Genomic DNA, 18,499 nt, shown 5'->3' with positions numbered 1-18,499 from the left:
AATCGATGAACGAAGCAAGAAAGCACTTTTGAGCGCGGACACAAAGCTGTGCGTCCCGTGAGGCTGTGTTGAGTGGCAACGAACAACGACCATCATCCGCCACTGGATCAAGGCAGGAGAACGCCCCAACACGCGGAAAATGCCCAGTCGACGAATGTCGCGTACGATAAGCACGCAATAAACGCACACAATACACGATAAACATGTAAGCGCGGCACACATGTGTTCACGGGAAGCTGGTGGTGCTCCGGCAGTACGAGACCTGTTGCAACTGTTAGCTTACAGTCTAAACCAAAAAGAATGTAGGTGGCAGCAGTGTCGTGATATGCTACAGGCCATAATTTTTATTAAAAATAAAACGTATTTGTGGCTTTTCACACAGGCGAAGGTCAGGGAGGCGGGGCTCTGTATATAAGCGTTGCGTCCGCCTTTCGCGTCGGGCCCCTTATAAGCGTTACGTCCGCTCGAGCCATTTCCGCCTCGGGCTCCATACATAACTTGCAAGTGACGTCAGTTCCCGTCTTCCGGTTTTGCGTCCGCCATCACCGAGTACATACGTCGCAGTGACCGTGCTGTGTTTACGCCTGAGCGGCGGATCGTTTGGCGTTGTGCGCGTGTTTGCATCGTTTGCCTTGCCCGTATGGCGAAGGAGAATCGTTCAGGACATTGTCCTGCATACTTTGATGAACTTGTAGGACCAACGCGGGCCAGGTACAAAGAAAAAATAGCCCTGTGCGACGGCGTGGATCCCTATGAGCTACGGGTTGGTGCTCAAGCCGCTGTTGATGCAAGCCTGCTGCCAACGGTTACCCATGTCGACATTATAAATTATCTGGTGCTCTCGACAAATTATGTTTCACTTGACCAGATGAAGGCCTACAAATCGCTGGACTCACACAATTACTTTACGAGCGGATGGGTCCGGAACATCACTGCCAAGAAGTTGCCGTCTGAGCGTGTCCTCGTGCTTAGTCAGGTGAGTTCAGTGCACTCCGCATTTCATAGCCGTGACAAAAACACAGCAATAACCACAAAATGACAGACAAGCCTAGGCAAAATTAAAACTTAGACTTCTGTGGGCTGCGCGGAGACGTCGCCGAGCGGGAATGCGGGAGACACCGAACGTGAAAACTTCACAAAAAGTTAGCCAACATTAAACGAACTTAAAAACAACAGCTCTTGTTTTAAAAGATAACGTGGCGTTAAACAAAAGCAGAATTAGCGGGTGCGGCGTTTACGAAATGCTGTTCTATTGTGTCAGCTGTAGAAGTGCATGTTTTTCCTGAATTTGAGCCCCTGTTCTTTTCCTTCAGTTTACTTTGGATTAGCTGCAACGGGAGCACAGCAGCTGCTTGCAAAATTTGTGCATTATCATTATCAGCTCTGTGTTAACCATGCACACTGAAAAGTGCAGTTCTGGTGCTCATTCAGCGCTTTTTTTTTCTTTTTTGCAACCGACCACGAAAGTTAAAGATAACAATTTCATTGTAACGCACAGAGAAAACGAAAACAATCACGTGTGTTCACTGAGAGATTGAGGGAGGCTGTCAAAGACATGCTGTTTTCGCTCTTTATTTGTAGGTAAACCATTCACAGCGCCTGCGGGAAGCACCACTAAAAGTTTGGCTCTTGGTTGACTTGGATGGCAGTATCATCACTGCCCACTGTACCTGCATGGCAGGTGCAGGAGAAGCTTGCTCTCATGTTGGTGCAACTCTCTTTGCGGTGGAAACAGCAGTGCGGATCAGAGACTCTGCGACTTGCACGGACAAAAGCAATGTGTGGCTCCCTGCATACAGCCCTACGACTGAGTTCAAACGGCTCCAAGACATTGACTTTTCGTCGTCTAAGGCCAAGAAAAAAGAATGGACACCATCCACATCGATTCTCCCAACACCCATCAGCCATCCCGACCAGTGCCAAAAGTTCCTGCTCCAACACCAGATGAACTCGAACGGTGCTATGCTGCGATAAAAGAGAGTGGAGCTAATCCTGCATTATTCATGGTTAATGCAAATACAGTTCAAATTTTCATCCACCAAAAGAGAATGAGCCGTGTCTCCTTCGCAGTCTAGGGAGCACAGAAGCCAGAACAGAAGATTTGCCGGCCTTACTAGTTCGTGCAGAGAAGGTATTACGTGAACTTAAAATAACTGACGACATGGTGACTCGTGTTGAGAGAAACACGAGAGAGCAGTCTAAATGTTCAAAGTGGTACGCATACCGAGCTGGAAGAATTACAGCATCTGTAATGAAGAGTGTCTGCACAACGAGTGTGAGCCAGCCATCAGTGAGCTTAGTGAAGCGAATTTGTTACCCTGAGAAACAAAAGTTTTCATCAGCGGCAACAGAATGGGGACTGCGACACGAGAACACTGCCCTTTCCAGCTACAAGGCCAAAGCAGTGCAGCAGCATAGAGATTTTCGTCTTAGAAGACTGGTGTTTTTTATGTGTGGAGTACCCACATCTTGCAGCTAGTCCCGATTCATTTGTAAGTTGTGCATGCTGTGGTGATGGCATTGTGGAAGTGAAATGTCCGTACTCTGCAGCGGATTGTGACATTTTACAAACATTGAACAGTCCTAACTGTTCTCTTGAGCAAAGGAATGGGAAGCTTGTTTTGAAAAGAACTCATGCATATTATTTTCAAATTCAAGCACAGATTGCAGTGTGTCGTGTGAAATATTGCGACTTCGTTGTGTGGACACCTACGTCACTTTACACTGAAAGAGTATTGGAGGATGCAGTTTTTTTTAATGAGATTTTGCTAAAGGCAACTCGGTTTTTTACACACGTTGTTCTTCCAGAGCTGTTCGCAGAGTTTTTACTAAGAAAGGTGAAGCCGTAGAAAGTGATGCTGCAACTGCTGCGTATTGCTACTGCAGAGGCCCGGAAATTGGAAAGATGTTGGCTTGTGATGGCAAAAAGTGCCCTTACAAGTGGTTTCACTACTCTTGCATAGGTATCAAGCGGGCACCAAGGCAGAAGACATGGTTTTGCTCAGACTGTTCAACTTAATGTGCTTACTAGTCTTCTGTTACAATGAGAATTCATATGTCATGTATACACCACATGTCCCACTTTTGGCAGTATTTTTGTATTTTACTTATTATTTATTTAGTATTTTACTGAAGTGAGGCTCCATAAGTGGTAGTTTTAAAGGCAGCAGAGCTTATGTAGAGGTACTTGTGTGTTGAAACTTTTTTTCCCTTCCCAGCTATCCACTCTTTGATACGTGTAACACCAAGATAAGGCTCTACTTATTTCGTGGGAAGTTTCATGAAACCTTCACATATGTTGTGCGAGTTAAAACTCTAACAAAACCAGATTTTACTAACTTCCCGATTCAATGAGATAATTCGAGCATGGTCGTGACATAATTAAAAAGTTTTAACTGTATATCTAACACATGTTTAAAGAATGACACGGTTGTTACTGCATTCAAAACGTTTATTTTCCTTGTAGTTCTTTGGTGTTGACTTGGTTTAGAACTAGTCGGGTGTCACCTCAGAATGAGACACTGCATGTAGTTATGTATGACATCAGCTGTTGCAGGAAATGTCAAAATTTGCTTTGCATTTATTATGTCATTTTAGCAACAACATGTCTTACAGCCATATGATGTTTTAGAAGCACATAAGCGTTGCGACCGCTCGCGGCCGCATATAGCGGGCCCAATCCGTCACCGCAGAATTTGTCACGCTTAATGGCGATTGAAGGGCCGCTTATATGCAGTACGTTGTGGTGGAATAAAAATGGGCCGTTTATGTGCCGGACGTTATACGGTACTTGAATAAGAGTGTACGAGAACATGAGCCACGTTTTTTCGTTCTTCTATCCGGAGTCAGCTGTCTGCCAGCCACTGCCCATTATTATTTGGCATTTGCACAAACACTATAGGCACCGCGTCGCTAACGCTCATGTGTGATGCATGAGATGATACTGGCTGAAAACCGCGGTTGTGTGTCGGCGTCCAGTGCAAATGCTACCCACGCAGTTGCCCAAAGTAGGCGTAAAGCGCCAGTTTATGCTCTTCACTTAGAAATGGGTGATTTATTTTTCTACCTTAAGTTTATCTGCTCTACTGTCTCTCTATATTTTTTTCTGATTTAAGGTGACAGCAATTACCTTCTCTAAATTGAGCTTGATGCAATTTTCGGTCGATCCGATCATCGTCGCCGTGCACACGGTCTTCATTATCAGACTCACCCTCTTCAAACACTGAACATGAAGCAACACTTCAGCAGTATGCGCCATATTAATTGCGCCTGCTAATGTAGCAAGTGACACAAAGAGCATGAGCAACAACGGTAGAAGCCGTGTTGTTTTGCTAGTAATCTTTTGTAATATTTCATTTCATTTCATTTCATTTATTTTACCCTCAATCGCAAAAGCTTTACAGAGGGGAGTGGGGTACATGAAATAACAGATTATAAACAAATCAAACAAAATAACGTCAAAATAATAACGATTACAATACATATGAAGATACAATGTAAGGCTAATACAACTTAATACAAATGCAGGTACAATAAGAAATATGGAACAAAAAGTTGAAATAAAAAATATATATGTATATAATACGAACTTCACGCGTCATCAAGTAAGTAATTCTGTACGGTGGAAGAAAACAGAGCATGATTTGAAATGGAAACGATGTCGAAGGGAAGGTGGTTCCAGTCCGAGGACGTGCGTAGAATATTGTAGATCTCTACATAATTATATCTCTACATCTCTCACTATTTCTATCTTCTCTTAATATACGTATGCATCCATCTGACTGTCTTTATTTCTATCAGACACACCTCTGGTCGGACACACCACTGATTCCCTGTCTCTTATTGACACCTCTTCCAACCGTTTTTTATCTCTTTTATGCTATCTGTTTCTCATTAATCCTTTTTTTCCTATACCGTACATTCTGCCACAACCCCGCCTCTCTCTCTCTCTATCTATCTCTATATTTATATCGCTGTCTCATTCTATATCACTCTCGTTTTATCATTACGTCTTACTATTTGTGTATACGCCCTATCCCTTCATCATTCTTTTTTATCTCTCTCAAGCTCTCAAGCTCTTGCTATCTCAGTGTATGGCTGCATCTCTCCCCATGTTATATCACACCGTGTGTTCCTCACACTTATCTCTACATATCACTATCACTCTTTGGCGCTGGCTCCCTCACTCTATACTATTCCGCCTACATCTTGCTTTTTCTTCCATGTATATACGGCTATCTCTCCTTTCGTCAAATTTTAACTCCAATATCTGCCGTACTAAGTGAGTACTTTCCATAGATATTCAGGTTAAGTACAAATAACAAATTATCCTATGTATTACGGTGGGCACTTTGAGTTTTAGTAAAACGGCTCACATAGCAAGACCATCAAACGAGAATTCAATCACGCTTCAAAGAAGCCAATGCAGTAGACAGCGCAACGTATAGCTTATACCGCTTGAACGTTTTTTAAACACGGCCAATTCGATGCTCTTCATTGAATTCCACTCAGCAACACGTCCGCAGAGTATGCCAAGCTTCATCTAAATCATGCGGAAGTAAAAAGACTCTTATGGCCTACGGAAACGTCGCCCAAAGGGCTTTTATTTTCGCTGAACTTGAACCACAATATTAAGTCCGGACAGTACGGAAAGCCTTTTTTTTTTTCACGTGTTTTGTAGGAGAGGCTGGAGCCTTTGATTCAACCTGGTACCGAGGATGAAGACGCGGTCACTGACCAATTCAAGGTGAAAACACAGATACGTTTACAGTTGGTTTACAACCAGCTACTGTTCTTTGCATAGCAATTTTTACTAAAATGTAAAAGAAAGATTGAAAAATTTTAAGGCGTTTATGGAGGCGAGCTACGTGATTTAAGGCTTTGCTCACGTCTTACTAACGCCGAAGGCCTCGAGAACACTAACTGTTTACGTTAGAACTAATTAGCAGCTCGAATGAAAGGGACATGCTCTCTAAAAGACTACTCGTTATATACTGTGGGGGCCCGGGCCGACAGCCGCCCGGAGCCCCTCAGAAACGAGGCGGAGACACCGAGCGCCACATCTTTACTATCCGAAGGCCCGGCCGTGACTGCCAGGGTTGCCAATGGTGGCTACTTTTCGCCAAATTGGCGAATTTGAGAGGCCCGTGGCGACCTAAAATTATGAATGGCGACATGGCGAATTTTTGGCGATTTTCAGCTTAGGTCTCCACTGAGTTATGCATCCTAAGCTCAGTGCCTTCTCAACGAATGAGCGGCACTATTCTCTGTATTTTTCTGGGTTTTGAGGTGCACATTACGCGCCGTTCTGTATGTCCGTCCTGTAACTCGTGTGTATCTCCTCAATTCATCTATATGCTTCTAACTCAATTCATCTAGATTCATGTAGATGCTTCAGAGCTTCGCTAAAGTTTCGCTTCTGAAGGGGCTAGATGACGGGTTGGTCGTGTGTTCCGGCCATTTGTTCCACCAAAGCTCCAACGTTTCTGAATAGCTTTTTGACCTATTCACCGCTGCGGTATCCTCTAATCGAGCTCGTAAAGCGAAGATGGGCGGATACGCGGGTGGTCGTGCAATAAAAAATTATTTATTCAGGCATTTTTTACTGTTCTCGGTGAGCGTGTGCAATGAAAACAATTGCTATATAACATTTTACAATGTCTACCTGTTCAATTATAACGCACTGGATTGACTTGGGTAGAGATATAAGTGATTATATATGAAAGGAACAGTGGCGTCCGGTATCATATTAGTTCACACTGAAAGGTATAAGACTCACTAATGAACGATACCTGTAAGAATTCTGTCTTACTACTTTCAATAAACCTGTTAATCCTTTTTTTTCATATGAGGGTATGTAAAGCTGTCTACAAACAACGCCTTCGCGGCTTTCGCCGAAGGTTTACCACTCTTTTACCTTTGAAACGAGCGGACAGGGATGGAAGGATATCATGAGCGTTTTATCCTTTCATATTTGCGCCTCCGCGCACATCTTGCGGCTAGTCGGAGAACCAGGTGCACCAAGCACTCCCATGGAGAAGGGGCGATGCGCCTGGCATTGAGAAATGTCAAGATACTTGAGGGCTTTCAATGGCACTGTATTCTACGGGGCTATACATCAGTGAAAATTCCTATTACTAGGATATGCCGCACACATCTAGAATGGCGACTTTTTTGGCGAAATTTCTAAAAACATGGCGACTTTTGGCGACTTTCTGCTCGTTTTTTGGCGACATTTGCTCGAAGGTCAGTGGCAACCCTGGTGACTGCCCACTATTCCCCGAGCGCGAGCGCACCCAGCCCGAGCGCGCCCCAGGATCCGTTCTCCTTGTTCTGTTTCCCGGGCCGCCGCTAGCGCCCCCACAATACATACAAGACAAACCTTCATTCGTGGCGCTAGACGTTGAAACCGAAAGATTGTCCCTCAAAAATACAGTGCTATTTGCGATTAAACGTAACTGTAAAAGAAATTAATCACGAGCCCCACTATGCGACATTTCTAATTCGCCGCTTATCTGTCTTCACAGACCTGGGAAGTTGGTTGGTTACAACTTTAATTAATCGTCCCGCAGGGTCTTTGGCGCTGTCATTAAAAAGATCCCTAATCTCGGCTCCAGCACCCGCGGTGAAAATTGACTCCAGCCGTAACTTCTGTCGCGGGATTGGGAGAATTAAATGTGCCGCTGGAGGGCATACAGAAAATCAGATGGAGTTGCCGATAGCGGTGACACGAATGCGCCTCTAATTTCCGTGTCTTTGCGTGCAAGCTCTATAAGTGAACGGCAGGAGTGCAGCTAACTGGGCTGGTTCATACATTATTAAGACGGGCACAAACCGCGCTGGACACGTCTTGTCTGTCGTTCTTTCACCGTCCCGTGCCCAGCGCTGTTTGCTCCCGTCTTGAGCTATACAAACCCTACCACAATTATGTCACCCCTTCATCCATACGGCATATTCTATCTACATGCCCTCTCTCTCTCTCATCCCACTGCCCCTTTCCTGTAGCTTGACATGTGCACCAGCTGCTGCTAATGCTGCGGTCCCGCATTGCATCGTGTCACTCGCCGGGGAGGTTGCCTCCACTTTTGCTCCCGCTACTTGCCACAGTCAGAAGCACGTGTATAAATGGAAGAGAGGCAGCGTGTACAACGCATGCTTCCGAAAGCGTCTTATTAGAAACCACGTTCGCCCAACACTGCCCCTCGTCAGCTTGCTGCACGTGGGTTATTTCTGTTTAAACATATAACGTAGTCCCAATACGCTCTCCTCTTACTTTCCCGCCACACGTTGGTGGAATAACGCGCCTGCATTGAATGGGCTTACATGGTCGTTCTGCGCACGTGTTCTTTGCTTCAGGACGCCTGCCGTCCTTTTTTTTTTTCTCCATTGCGCGGCAAGTTTCTTGTCATTAATGCGATTTTCGTAGTACGGAGGGCAGAGTCGAAGGAGGAGCGCATTTCTCAGCGAAGGGCGCTCGAAGGGGATCATTAATTCCATTGGTATAAGCGAAGGTCGGCGGCGCGCTGCGTCCGACCTATGCGCGCTACTGCATCGGACACGAAACAACTCGATATACTGCCCGGCCCAGTCCTTCTCATATGCTTCCTTTTTTTCTTTATGGCAGGCAAGCGTAACAGGGGCCCCCTTCACCGCAGAGCTGCAGCGGGAGCGTGTCCCCGCATCGAAACAAGCCATTCCCCCAGGCTCTCTCCAAACATGGGACGTTTCTAAATTACCCACCCGATATTGCGTTTGTCGCCGCCCCGCCCTCTCCGTGCTCTCCAATGACGCAGCCTCTATTTTCCGGCGTCGTTCGCTTGTATTTACGACGACCGTGCATGCTTGTCCAGTGTTTCGAGAGTAACGACACACACACACACATATATATTATATACGGCTCTGCCGTGTGCTTTTGTGCGCTTGATTATTTCTCTCTCTTGCGATTTCAGTTGACACTCTCAGAAGTTTATGGGCGCGCTCGTAATTTCTACGCCAGGCAATTTAACTTTCAAGTTGTTTGAAGGGTGGCACATTCATCTAGCGATTCCGAGTTCAAATCGAGCGTCGGTAGATTTCACTTGCGTACTTGATGGCGACGCCGCGTGGTAAGAACGATCTGATTGATGCTTCATAATTTCTGACTCCTTCGAAATTTAAGTGGTCCCTTCGTCCATATGCTCGGAGCGAAGGGATATGCATCCCTTTCCGTGTATGTATATATTTCGTCATGATTTCGTAAAATAAATAGTCGTTCATCTTCCAAGGTGCGCTTAGTGAACACAAACAGCACAAACGAAAAAAGTACAGGACATAAGGCAACGAGCGCAAACTACCAACTGGTTTATTGTCTGAAAAAACGTAACCCCAAGAAAGGGGTGTGTCAAACGAGCATGCGCAGATACTCTTAAAAACGCAAACGGGGCAGGGCGATAATGCGGGGGGGGGGGGATAAGAAGAAAGGAAAAGTTGAAAAAGGAGGGTAAGGAGGGAACGCGATCAGAAGAAGCAAGATCTAATCAAAATTAGCTTGTAATTTTCGCGAAATCTACCTCAGCCGCTGTAAGGACGATAGAAGGGGCACTAACACAAGCTTCCTCGCCTTCTTCCATAATTTTCAATGTCTCTAAGATTTCTCGGACCGTTTTATCTTCGGAGCGGGCTACTACAGCTGTTCTTTCGAAGAAGGCTTTACATGAACATTTCTTGCAATGTGCCGCTAAGTTACTAGCGGCTGCTAGCTGCTGGCAAGCGTACCGATGCTCTCTTAGCCTTAGGTTAAGACATCGTCCCGTCTGTCCGACGTACGACCTACCACATGATAACGGTATCTTATACACCACCCCTTTCGTGCACTCTACGAACCTGTCTCTGTGTTTAACATCGCAAATTGGCTTTTGGTTCATTTGACCTGCATTGACCTTTTTGCACAAGCCTTTCAGCTTTTGTGGAGCTGAAAAGATTACGTTAATATCGTGTCGCGCAGCGATTTTCCTCATTCTATGTGAAAGACTGTGTACGTATGGCAACACGACAGGCCTCTTGCTTTTATCTATAGGTATTTTAGCTATGCTAGGGTCGCGTTTTAGTTCTCCTATCTGCTTTTCACAAATTTGTGTGATCATTCCTTTAGGATAGCCACTGCTCTATTTAATTTGCACCAAAAGAAACATGAAAGACACATTTACTCCGCAGAGTGTTGTCAAGTCATTTGAAAGGGCACATAAAGGGTTGGAATTCACATTTGAACTCCCAGTGGAAGGTAAATTACAGTTCCTTGACTTAGAAATCGAGATAGGGGATCAACATACCTGTTGGTCGTACAATGTGCGCGGGGAGAAAGGGCTTCTTCCTTTCGATTCGGGGCATTCAAAAATAATTAAAGAGGAATCGCAACCACGTGCCTGAAGCAAGCCCTTGCGAAATCATGCCACCACAGGGTAGAAGAAAGCGTAGCAACCCAAATTAAGCGACTTCAGAGCAGTGGCTATCCTAAAGGAATGATCACACAAATTTGTGAAAAGCAGATAGGAGAACTAAAACGCGACCCTAGCATAGCTAAAATACCTATAGATAAAAGCAAGAGGCCTGTCGTGTTGCCATACGTACACAGTCTTTCACATAGAATGAGGAAAATCGCTGCGCGACACGATATTAACGTAATCTTTTCAGCTCCACAAAGCTGAAAGGCTTGTGCAAAAAGGTCAATGCAGGTCAAATGAACCAAAAGCCAATTTGCGATGTTAAACACAGAGACAGGTTCGTAGAGTGCACGAAAGGGGTGGTGTATAAGATACCGTTATCATGTGGTAGGTCGTACGTCGGACAGACGGGACGATGTCTTAACCTAAGGCTAAGAGAGCATCGGTACGCTTGCCAGCAGCTAGCAGCCGCTAGTAACTTAGCGGCACATTGCAAGAAATGTTCATGTAAAGCCTTCTTCGAAAGAACAGCTGTAGTAGCCCGCTCCGAAGATAAAACGGTCCGAGAAATCTTAGAGACATTGAAAATTATGGAAGAAGGCGAGGAAGCTTGTGTTAGTGCCCCTTCTATCGTCCTTACAGCGGCTGAGGTAGATTTCGCGAAAATTACAAGCTAATTTTGATTAGATCTTGCTTCTTCTGATCGCGTTCCCTCCTTACCCTCCTTTTTCAACTTTTCCTTTCTTCTTATTCCCCCCCCCCCCCGCATTATCGCCCTGCCCCGTTTGCGTTTTTAAGAGTATCTGCGCATGCTCGTTTGACACACCCCTTTCTTGGGGTTACGTTTTTTCAGACAATAAACCAGTTGGTAGTTTGCGCTCGTTGCCTTATGTCCTGTACTTTTTTCGTTTGTGCTGTTTGTGTTCACTAAGCGCACCTTGGAAGATGAATCAACACCAACTAGCCCACCTTATAGCTCTTCTCAAATAGTCGTTAGTTCGCGCTCTTTTTGTCCCCTGTCGTTCTTTCTACGTCGTCTTTCGTTTCTTAGTAGCGCGCTGAAAATTTAATATGTACAACCAACTGGCCCCTACCCTGGCTCTTCTAGTGCCTGGATAGCCGAGTGGTTACGATGCTCGCCTTCGGATCGTGGGTACGCGGGTTCGAATCTCGCGTCGTCAAGAAACATTTTCGCCAGGAATGAAGGAAAGAAGACTACTTTTAAGAGCTCGTTTTTTTTTTTGTTAGACACAATATTAATGAGAACTAACAGACAGCATTGCCAAGGAAAGTATAGGGGGTGTTATTTGTAGTAATTAGAATATAAATGTGAAGAAAGAAAAGTGGACGAAAAGATAACCTGCCGCCGGCAGGGACCGAAACTGCGACCTTCGAATAACGCGTCCGATGCTCTACCACTGAGCTACGGCGGCGGTCGCAGGTTTCGGTCCCTGCCGGCGGCAGGTTATCTTTTCGTCCACTTTACTTTCTTCACATTTATATTCTAATTACTACAAATAACACCCCCTATACTTTCCTTGGCAATGCTGTCTGTTAGTTCTCATTAATATTTTCTCCAGGAGTTTCTCTCGATGTCTTTCTTTCTCTCTCTCTTTCTCGCTCTCTCTCTCTCTCTCTCTCTCTCTCTGTACTCGTTCTATCACCCATCACAGTTATTGGAGGTCACACCGGACAAATCGCCTCACGGGTTCTGGCAGCGAAGCAGAAGAGGACGATGAGGAAGAAGATGATGCACACAGCGCCTGCCCGTTCATAATGACGATAATTTCTGTTCACCCGTCACGGACCAATGTTCGGCTTAAACTGCTGCAATATCAAAAACAACGAGGAAGAGAAAGAAAGAGATGAAGAAAGAAAAACAAGGAAGGCCGTCCAGCTCCGCTGACAATTCCAGCCTTGAGCCACTAGTGAAAACTGCGCAATTTTTTTTTTATTGTAGGTCGCACCCTTCCTCAGGATGTTGTTTTCGGGCGGCATCCGTGTAGCGTCTTTCAACTTCAACTATTGCATTCGTCAATACCAGGAACGGTCACACGGAAGGCGCAACAGGCGACTTCCAAAAGGCGTGTTTATCATCAAATTTTCATCAAGTCAGAAAGTTCCGGATGTGTACAATTATCCATCATGTCAGCTCTATGTATTGGCCAGCAGATGCCTTTTATTCCACTACCAGGAAATTCAACGAAGCCTTCTTGAAAAGTGGTCTCCTTTCACATTTGCCTCGCACTTCGTTTACAACGCATTCATATGGTTCAGATGTAATCATGTGCGTGTAGCTCAGTGTTTATTACACTTGCCTTCAAAGCATGTGGGCCGTATTTCAAACTCAGGACCACCAAGAAAGATTATGTTGATTTACACATATATTTCCACACAGTGATTTTCTTACGTGAAGTACAGTACAAGCCAAAACATAGCTGGCTAAAAGAGTCATATCCGTGCCTTAGACAAGAGACTGTTTGTTGTACCATAAGCCGCAAACAACTTATTCTATATTTATTCAGAGTTGGGATCCGACACTCTTCCGGAATGTGCTGCAAAGAACCCTCAAGAAAGACCTACTCATAACACATTTTAGCGTTATGAACTTACTAGTTCAAAATGAACACGGAATGCCATTTGACATGATTAAGTTTCTGGGCCTCAGCGTTTAATGAAAGACGCGTCTGTCAGTCACGCACGCTGATATTAAGACGAGATCAACAATGGAGAGCTTTGCACAATGTGTCTATTACATGCGTGATGTGTATTGATCTTAGACAAAGCGTCCTGTCTGGATCAGTGTATTCGATTAATTGGCAGAACTCAAGGAATGTTAAGGTATGATGTCTACCAAGGTAGGCTGACACGTTTTAATCATATTTCTTTACGATGTAGTATTGAGAATACTAAATAAAGGAACAGTGACACAGGGACGGACAGACGGGTGGACGGATGGGCATGCACTTTCCTTGTTGTGTCGGTATACAAAAGTGCACGCTTTGAAAGCAGGGGAGAGGAGCAAAATGATAGAAAAGATGGTGATATTTTTTACAGCCAGAAACTTAGAGGACGCTTGATCTTCGTCTTCAAGAGTAAAACGCAATAGCGTAATCGGACCCGGTTCGCATCGCCTTCTAAATCGCTCGCCTGGCTTCGCTTATTCGTGGACACCTATACCATTCCGCATGGAAAGGAATGTATGTGACTATGTGCGCCTGTGAATCGGCCCTCTCAAACTATTCTAGAATGCCTCCTGGAAGTACATTTCCGAACTGGTTGGCTCGGAGGTTGTTCCTTAATAATCTGGCTACTATGACATAATTGTTCCTCTTCCGAATTGGTGAGGTACCCACTACGGCTCCGTCAGGCAATTCGCGCAGCTGCGCACGTTGTTGATGCTGCTGTTGATGATGATAATTAATTATGCCTCTGTGCTTTCGTAATTGATGGGCCTTGAAACCAACTACTTGTTGCGCAATTCACATCTTCTGACGACTAGTGTGATTCTACGCTTCTGCCGCGCAATACGACATGTAATAATGATGTTCCTCGCACTACATATCATTCATCCATACAAAGTTTTTTCCTAAAACACTTTCGAGGACGAGCGTGGCTCTGCTGTTGAACACCTGCTTGCCACGCCGAAGTCCTGGGTTCGATTCCCACTCGGACCAATCATTTTTTAATTATTTCTTTATTTGCGTCTAACTCGAATTTTCGGTCACGGACAACTCTGATTTTTCACTCAAAACCAATGACGCCGACGCAGACATCAGAATTTCTGCGAAAGGAGATGTTGCGTTAATCAAGGAGTCGGAGACTAAAAGAATAGAACAGAGGAGATGGGAGATTTAAACACATTTGTAGAACGGAAGTCCAAATGTTTGCGACTCGCATCGACGAAGCTGCCAGGGCAAACATTCAATCGCGATATAGCGGTAAATATGAAATACGTCGCACTCAGAGTGGGCCTGAAACTGCAAGTTGCATAGTTCCTTCACCAATCGAGAACTGAAGCTCGAGAAAGCACTGCTGTTCCACTCCTTCTCACTAGGCGTTGCGGTAATGTACAGCCAGTGTTATAGCTACAATATGCCTTCGTTCGTCGCGCGTTAGAAACGACAAGGCATGTAATCTGCTCTGAACGAGAAGTCGATGAAATCCTATTAGGCAAGCCTCAATGCTGCGGTATTTCAGTGAAATGCACAAAAGCGCAACTGCCAAATCCACCGCGCTTTCAGCACTGATGCCCGAAAACAAAGCGTACGTTGGCAATTAAAGGAGAATTCGATTTGGTGGTCATGGCGGTCATTAAATTTCGCCCCAATAATCGAGCCATCTCTCATTGCGCAAATTGCGAGATGCATACATTGAATGCGTACGTTGAACACACGCAACGCAGCCTCAGAGGCATGGCAGTGCTGTAATGTAAGCAATGCAGTGTTGCTGCATTACTTCGGGTCTTTTTTTATTATTATTTTCCGCTCAGATTCAACATATCTTTCTCGGCAGGCATACGCACTGCTGGCCTGTGAGTAACTTTTTCTGGAGATGTCGGGAACAACTCTCAAATCGTACAAGACATCCTCCTTCGATATTCTCCGGGCTGTTCATGTATTCCGTCGTTGGACGGTATGCTCTCGCGATCCCTTTCGAATATAACGTTGCACAGCCAAGAATTTGCGCGAGGCGGCGCCACGCACATTGAAGCGTACGGCCGAGAGCGCTCCAAGCCACTGCGCGATGACGAGGTTGGCACGGCTCCAAAATTACTACCGGTCCTTTACGAGACGCCCGCAGTGCATCTTCACGGTGGTCGCAAAACGTGCGACTCTCCAGCATACTGTGTAGCGTGATTGCGTAATTTGCCCAACATACCATCAATTTATTCGCCGCCTTCGGTGTCCTGCGTTTGTTTCTTCATCGATTTGCCGGTATGTAGCACCAAATTAGGAGGGTTTTTCCGGCTTATATCTCTCCATTTATGTCTCGTCAAAATTTATTTGCTCTTTTCGTACTTCCGGACCACGTCATCACTTTCTACAACTGCCACATGATTTAAGACGAATCTATATCGAAGCAGTTTACCTTGTCCGAATATACGCGCCCTAAGCTGCTGCCCAAAGAAACCATATTGCAGCTATGCTGAAGAGCTCAAGAGAGCAACTCAAGACGCCCTCTAAAGTTTTCCTCGCCTATACAGTGGGGACTAACGCCTGCTGTATTGGCGTCATACGCTTTGTCCGGCAGCGTCTGCAAAATTTTCAGCCACGAGCAACCGCACTACCTTCACCATTCTTTGCTGTCAGGGGGGGGGGGGCGCTGTACCGGCCAGATTTCAAGAAAAGTTGACCAGGATGATTAATGGCTCTGATGGTAGGCCGCGGAAACTTCGCCTTTCACGTGTCTTCGTCTCCCCCCACTGCTCTCTTATGCCAAGTGAACAACGTAAAGTTCACGAACCCCTTTTATAGACTCCAAAGGAGTAAGTTGTGCGAGGATAGACGAGGTTGTGTCGTTGTGCTTGCTGCTGACCCCAACGGCATTAAAGAAGTGCGTTGCTTGGATTTTTTTTCGTCATGACGTACGCCATCCCTCTTTTGACGTCCTTCCTATTTAGGCAAATGGTATTCTTTTTTAAATGCAAAGCATTTCTTAGCGAACCAAACTCAATTTAAGGGTTTCTATCTATCTATCTATCTATCTATCTATCTATCTATCTATCTATCTATCTATCTATCTATCTATCTATCTATCTATCTATCTATCTATCTATCTATCTATCTATCTATCTATCTATCTATCTATCTATCTATCTATCTATCTATCTATCTATCTATCTATCTATCTATCTATCTATCTATCTATCTATCCACCTACGTCTTGGCAATAATCATGGTGTAGCGCAAAGACGCATAACAAAGACACGGAAACGCACAACACAGCGCCTGTGTTGTGTGTTTCCGTGTCTTTGTTATGTGTCTTTGCGCTGCACCATCATTATTAGAAATCACCAACTAGCCCAACAACAAGTCCGGACATCGTATTTATGTTTATAGTGAAAATTATCAAATGACGCTCACGTCAAGGTTTCGCAAACGTCTACCGGTGCTTACACACTGAAGCCTATGGAATCTGATGCAGGGAAGTTTGTCATTTTCCTACCTTCTCTGTGTCCGCTGGTTCTATGCTGCTTTCTCTGTACTTTTTTGTACTGGTTTTACTGTATCGATTAAGAGCGCGATCCTTTGAGGCAACTGTTACCGAAATTTGGAGTTGCGGCTGTTTGCACATGGCTTAACTAACATTGTCAGTACCAAGTCTAGTAGAGCTCCGACTGAGGTACCACATTGTAACACTACGGTAACTGGATGAGAACAATACATATAACCACCAAGCTATAATTACGACTTGTAAGACTATCCCGACAAGCACAGAAATTAGTATGATTGTACGCTTAACATTGGATAATACTGATCATACACGCGAACAATGTTGACTGGTGGAGTTGTGTAATCGCCACTTGTTTTGTAGATAGATGCAGATTTGTTACCGAGATGTCTCAACCAAGTCTACCGTTTCCTTTGTCTTATTGGATGCTACGCAGCACATCTCGTACGGAGCAGTCCACAGGGCTTGGGTCCTCGTCTTCTGGAACCCCTTGTGTCGGAGCTGCGCTTCTCCAACACGACGGGGGCATCGCTCAACTGCGCTGTCGTGGGTCAGCCTCCACCGAGGGTCACGTGGTTGCGCGAGGGTGTCGAAGTGGAGCCGCTTCAAGGACTCTTGCTCTTCCTTCCCAACGGCACGCTGCGGTTCCCGCCCTTCGCAGCGTCGCAATTTCGCCAGGAAGTGCACGGTGCCACATACCGGTGCAGAGCGGAAAACATATTCGGGGCCATCCTGAGCACGGAAGTACGCGTGCGAGCAGGTTTGTATAGACTTTAGTAGGACTGTTATGTCACACATTACTATAGGCTTGCCTGCACTGAAACCGACGCGAGTGCGCAAAACCACAAGACGGTCCTAGGTATCTCAACGTCGCATGCTCAATAACGACGTTGCGTCGAGGCGAGACAATAAAGGGACACTAAAGATAAAACCAATTTTTCACGTATTAGTATCATCGCCAAGCTAACCGCGAGATGACGCTTGATAAGCGAGAAAACGCGCTTACTGAAAATGTGTGTGGCGACGCCGCCTTGAAATTCCCGCACCAAATGCCATGACGTCACAGATTTTGAAGGCACCTACTAGGTAGTACATAGTTTCTAATCAGTAAAATGAAGCGCATTGTCCTCTGAGGGGGCACAGACTTAACATACGAAGTTTCAGGAAATTTCGTTTAGCCGGTGTAGCCAAAATACTGAAAATGTGCACTTTGAAATCAGTGACGTCACGCGGGAGATTTCGGCGCGCAACTTAAACATGACACTTTGACCTTAATTTTTTCCTGTATTAACAAACCTGTGGTGTGAAATTAACAATGTGAGATTTCTTATATAACAATTTATCAATCTGAACCTATTTATTGTTACACATAAGTGTCCCTCTCAAGGGACACTATTGTTAAACAATGATTCGGTTTATATTGACATATTTTAATCTCAATACTCTAATGACATTGATTTCACCACCGTGAATCTATTAATAGATGAGAAAATTACGGTCAAAGTTCTATTCTTAAATTCCCCGCCAAAATCTCCATGTGTCACACCACAAATTTCAAGATGTATTTTTCGTAGTTTTACCACATTTACGGAACGAAATCTATGACCCCTGCAGAGGGCAATCTCCTTCATTATTACCGACTAGGAGTAACGTAGGCCCTAGTAGGCGCTGTCAAAATCTATGACGTCACGGCGACTGGCGAGGGAACTTCAAGGTGGCGTCGCCACCCACATTTTTGTTTTTGCGCGTTTTCTCCCTTACTAAGCGTCTTATCGCAGCGAGTGTGATGTTTCTGGTATAGTGAGAGAGTAATTTACTTATACGAGAAAAGCGGTTTTTTTCTTTAGTGTCTTTTAATTACAAGCGAATGGCGGGTTAACTTCCATTGTTGATTTCTCCATTTTTGC

The 18,499-nt window shown here is 45.0% G+C and overlaps 2 protein-coding genes across 2 annotated transcripts in view; both read left to right on the top strand.

Moving 5' to 3' along the window:
* The first annotated feature begins 614 nt into the window (after positions 1-614).
* On the top strand, positions 615-1,974 carry LOC125758640 (uncharacterized). The gene is made up of 2 exons (XM_049416061.1): positions 615-976; positions 1,582-1,974. The coding sequence occupies exons 1-2, from the start codon at positions 641-643 to the stop codon at positions 1,972-1,974; spliced, it is 729 nt and encodes a 242-aa protein (XP_049272018.1). The 5' UTR covers positions 615-640.
* Positions 1,975-15,778: 13,804 nt separating this feature from the next.
* Positions 15,779-18,499, top strand: part of LOC119395016 (Down syndrome cell adhesion molecule-like protein Dscam2) — a 132,968-nt gene continuing 130,247 nt past the window's right edge. Inside the window, exons 1-2 of the mRNA XM_037662309.1 lie at positions 15,779-15,797; positions 17,029-17,352. Coding sequence (XP_037518237.1) covers positions 15,779-15,797; positions 17,029-17,352 — 343 coding nt within the window. The remainder of the gene's footprint in view (positions 15,798-17,028; positions 17,353-18,499) is intronic.

Source organism: Rhipicephalus sanguineus, chromosome 5, assembly GCF_013339695.2.
Source record: "Rhipicephalus sanguineus isolate Rsan-2018 chromosome 5, BIME_Rsan_1.4, whole genome shotgun sequence".
NCBI lineage: Eukaryota > Metazoa > Arthropoda > Arachnida > Ixodida > Ixodidae > Rhipicephalus > Rhipicephalus sanguineus.
This window is presented reverse-complemented; position numbering and strand designations above follow the sequence as displayed.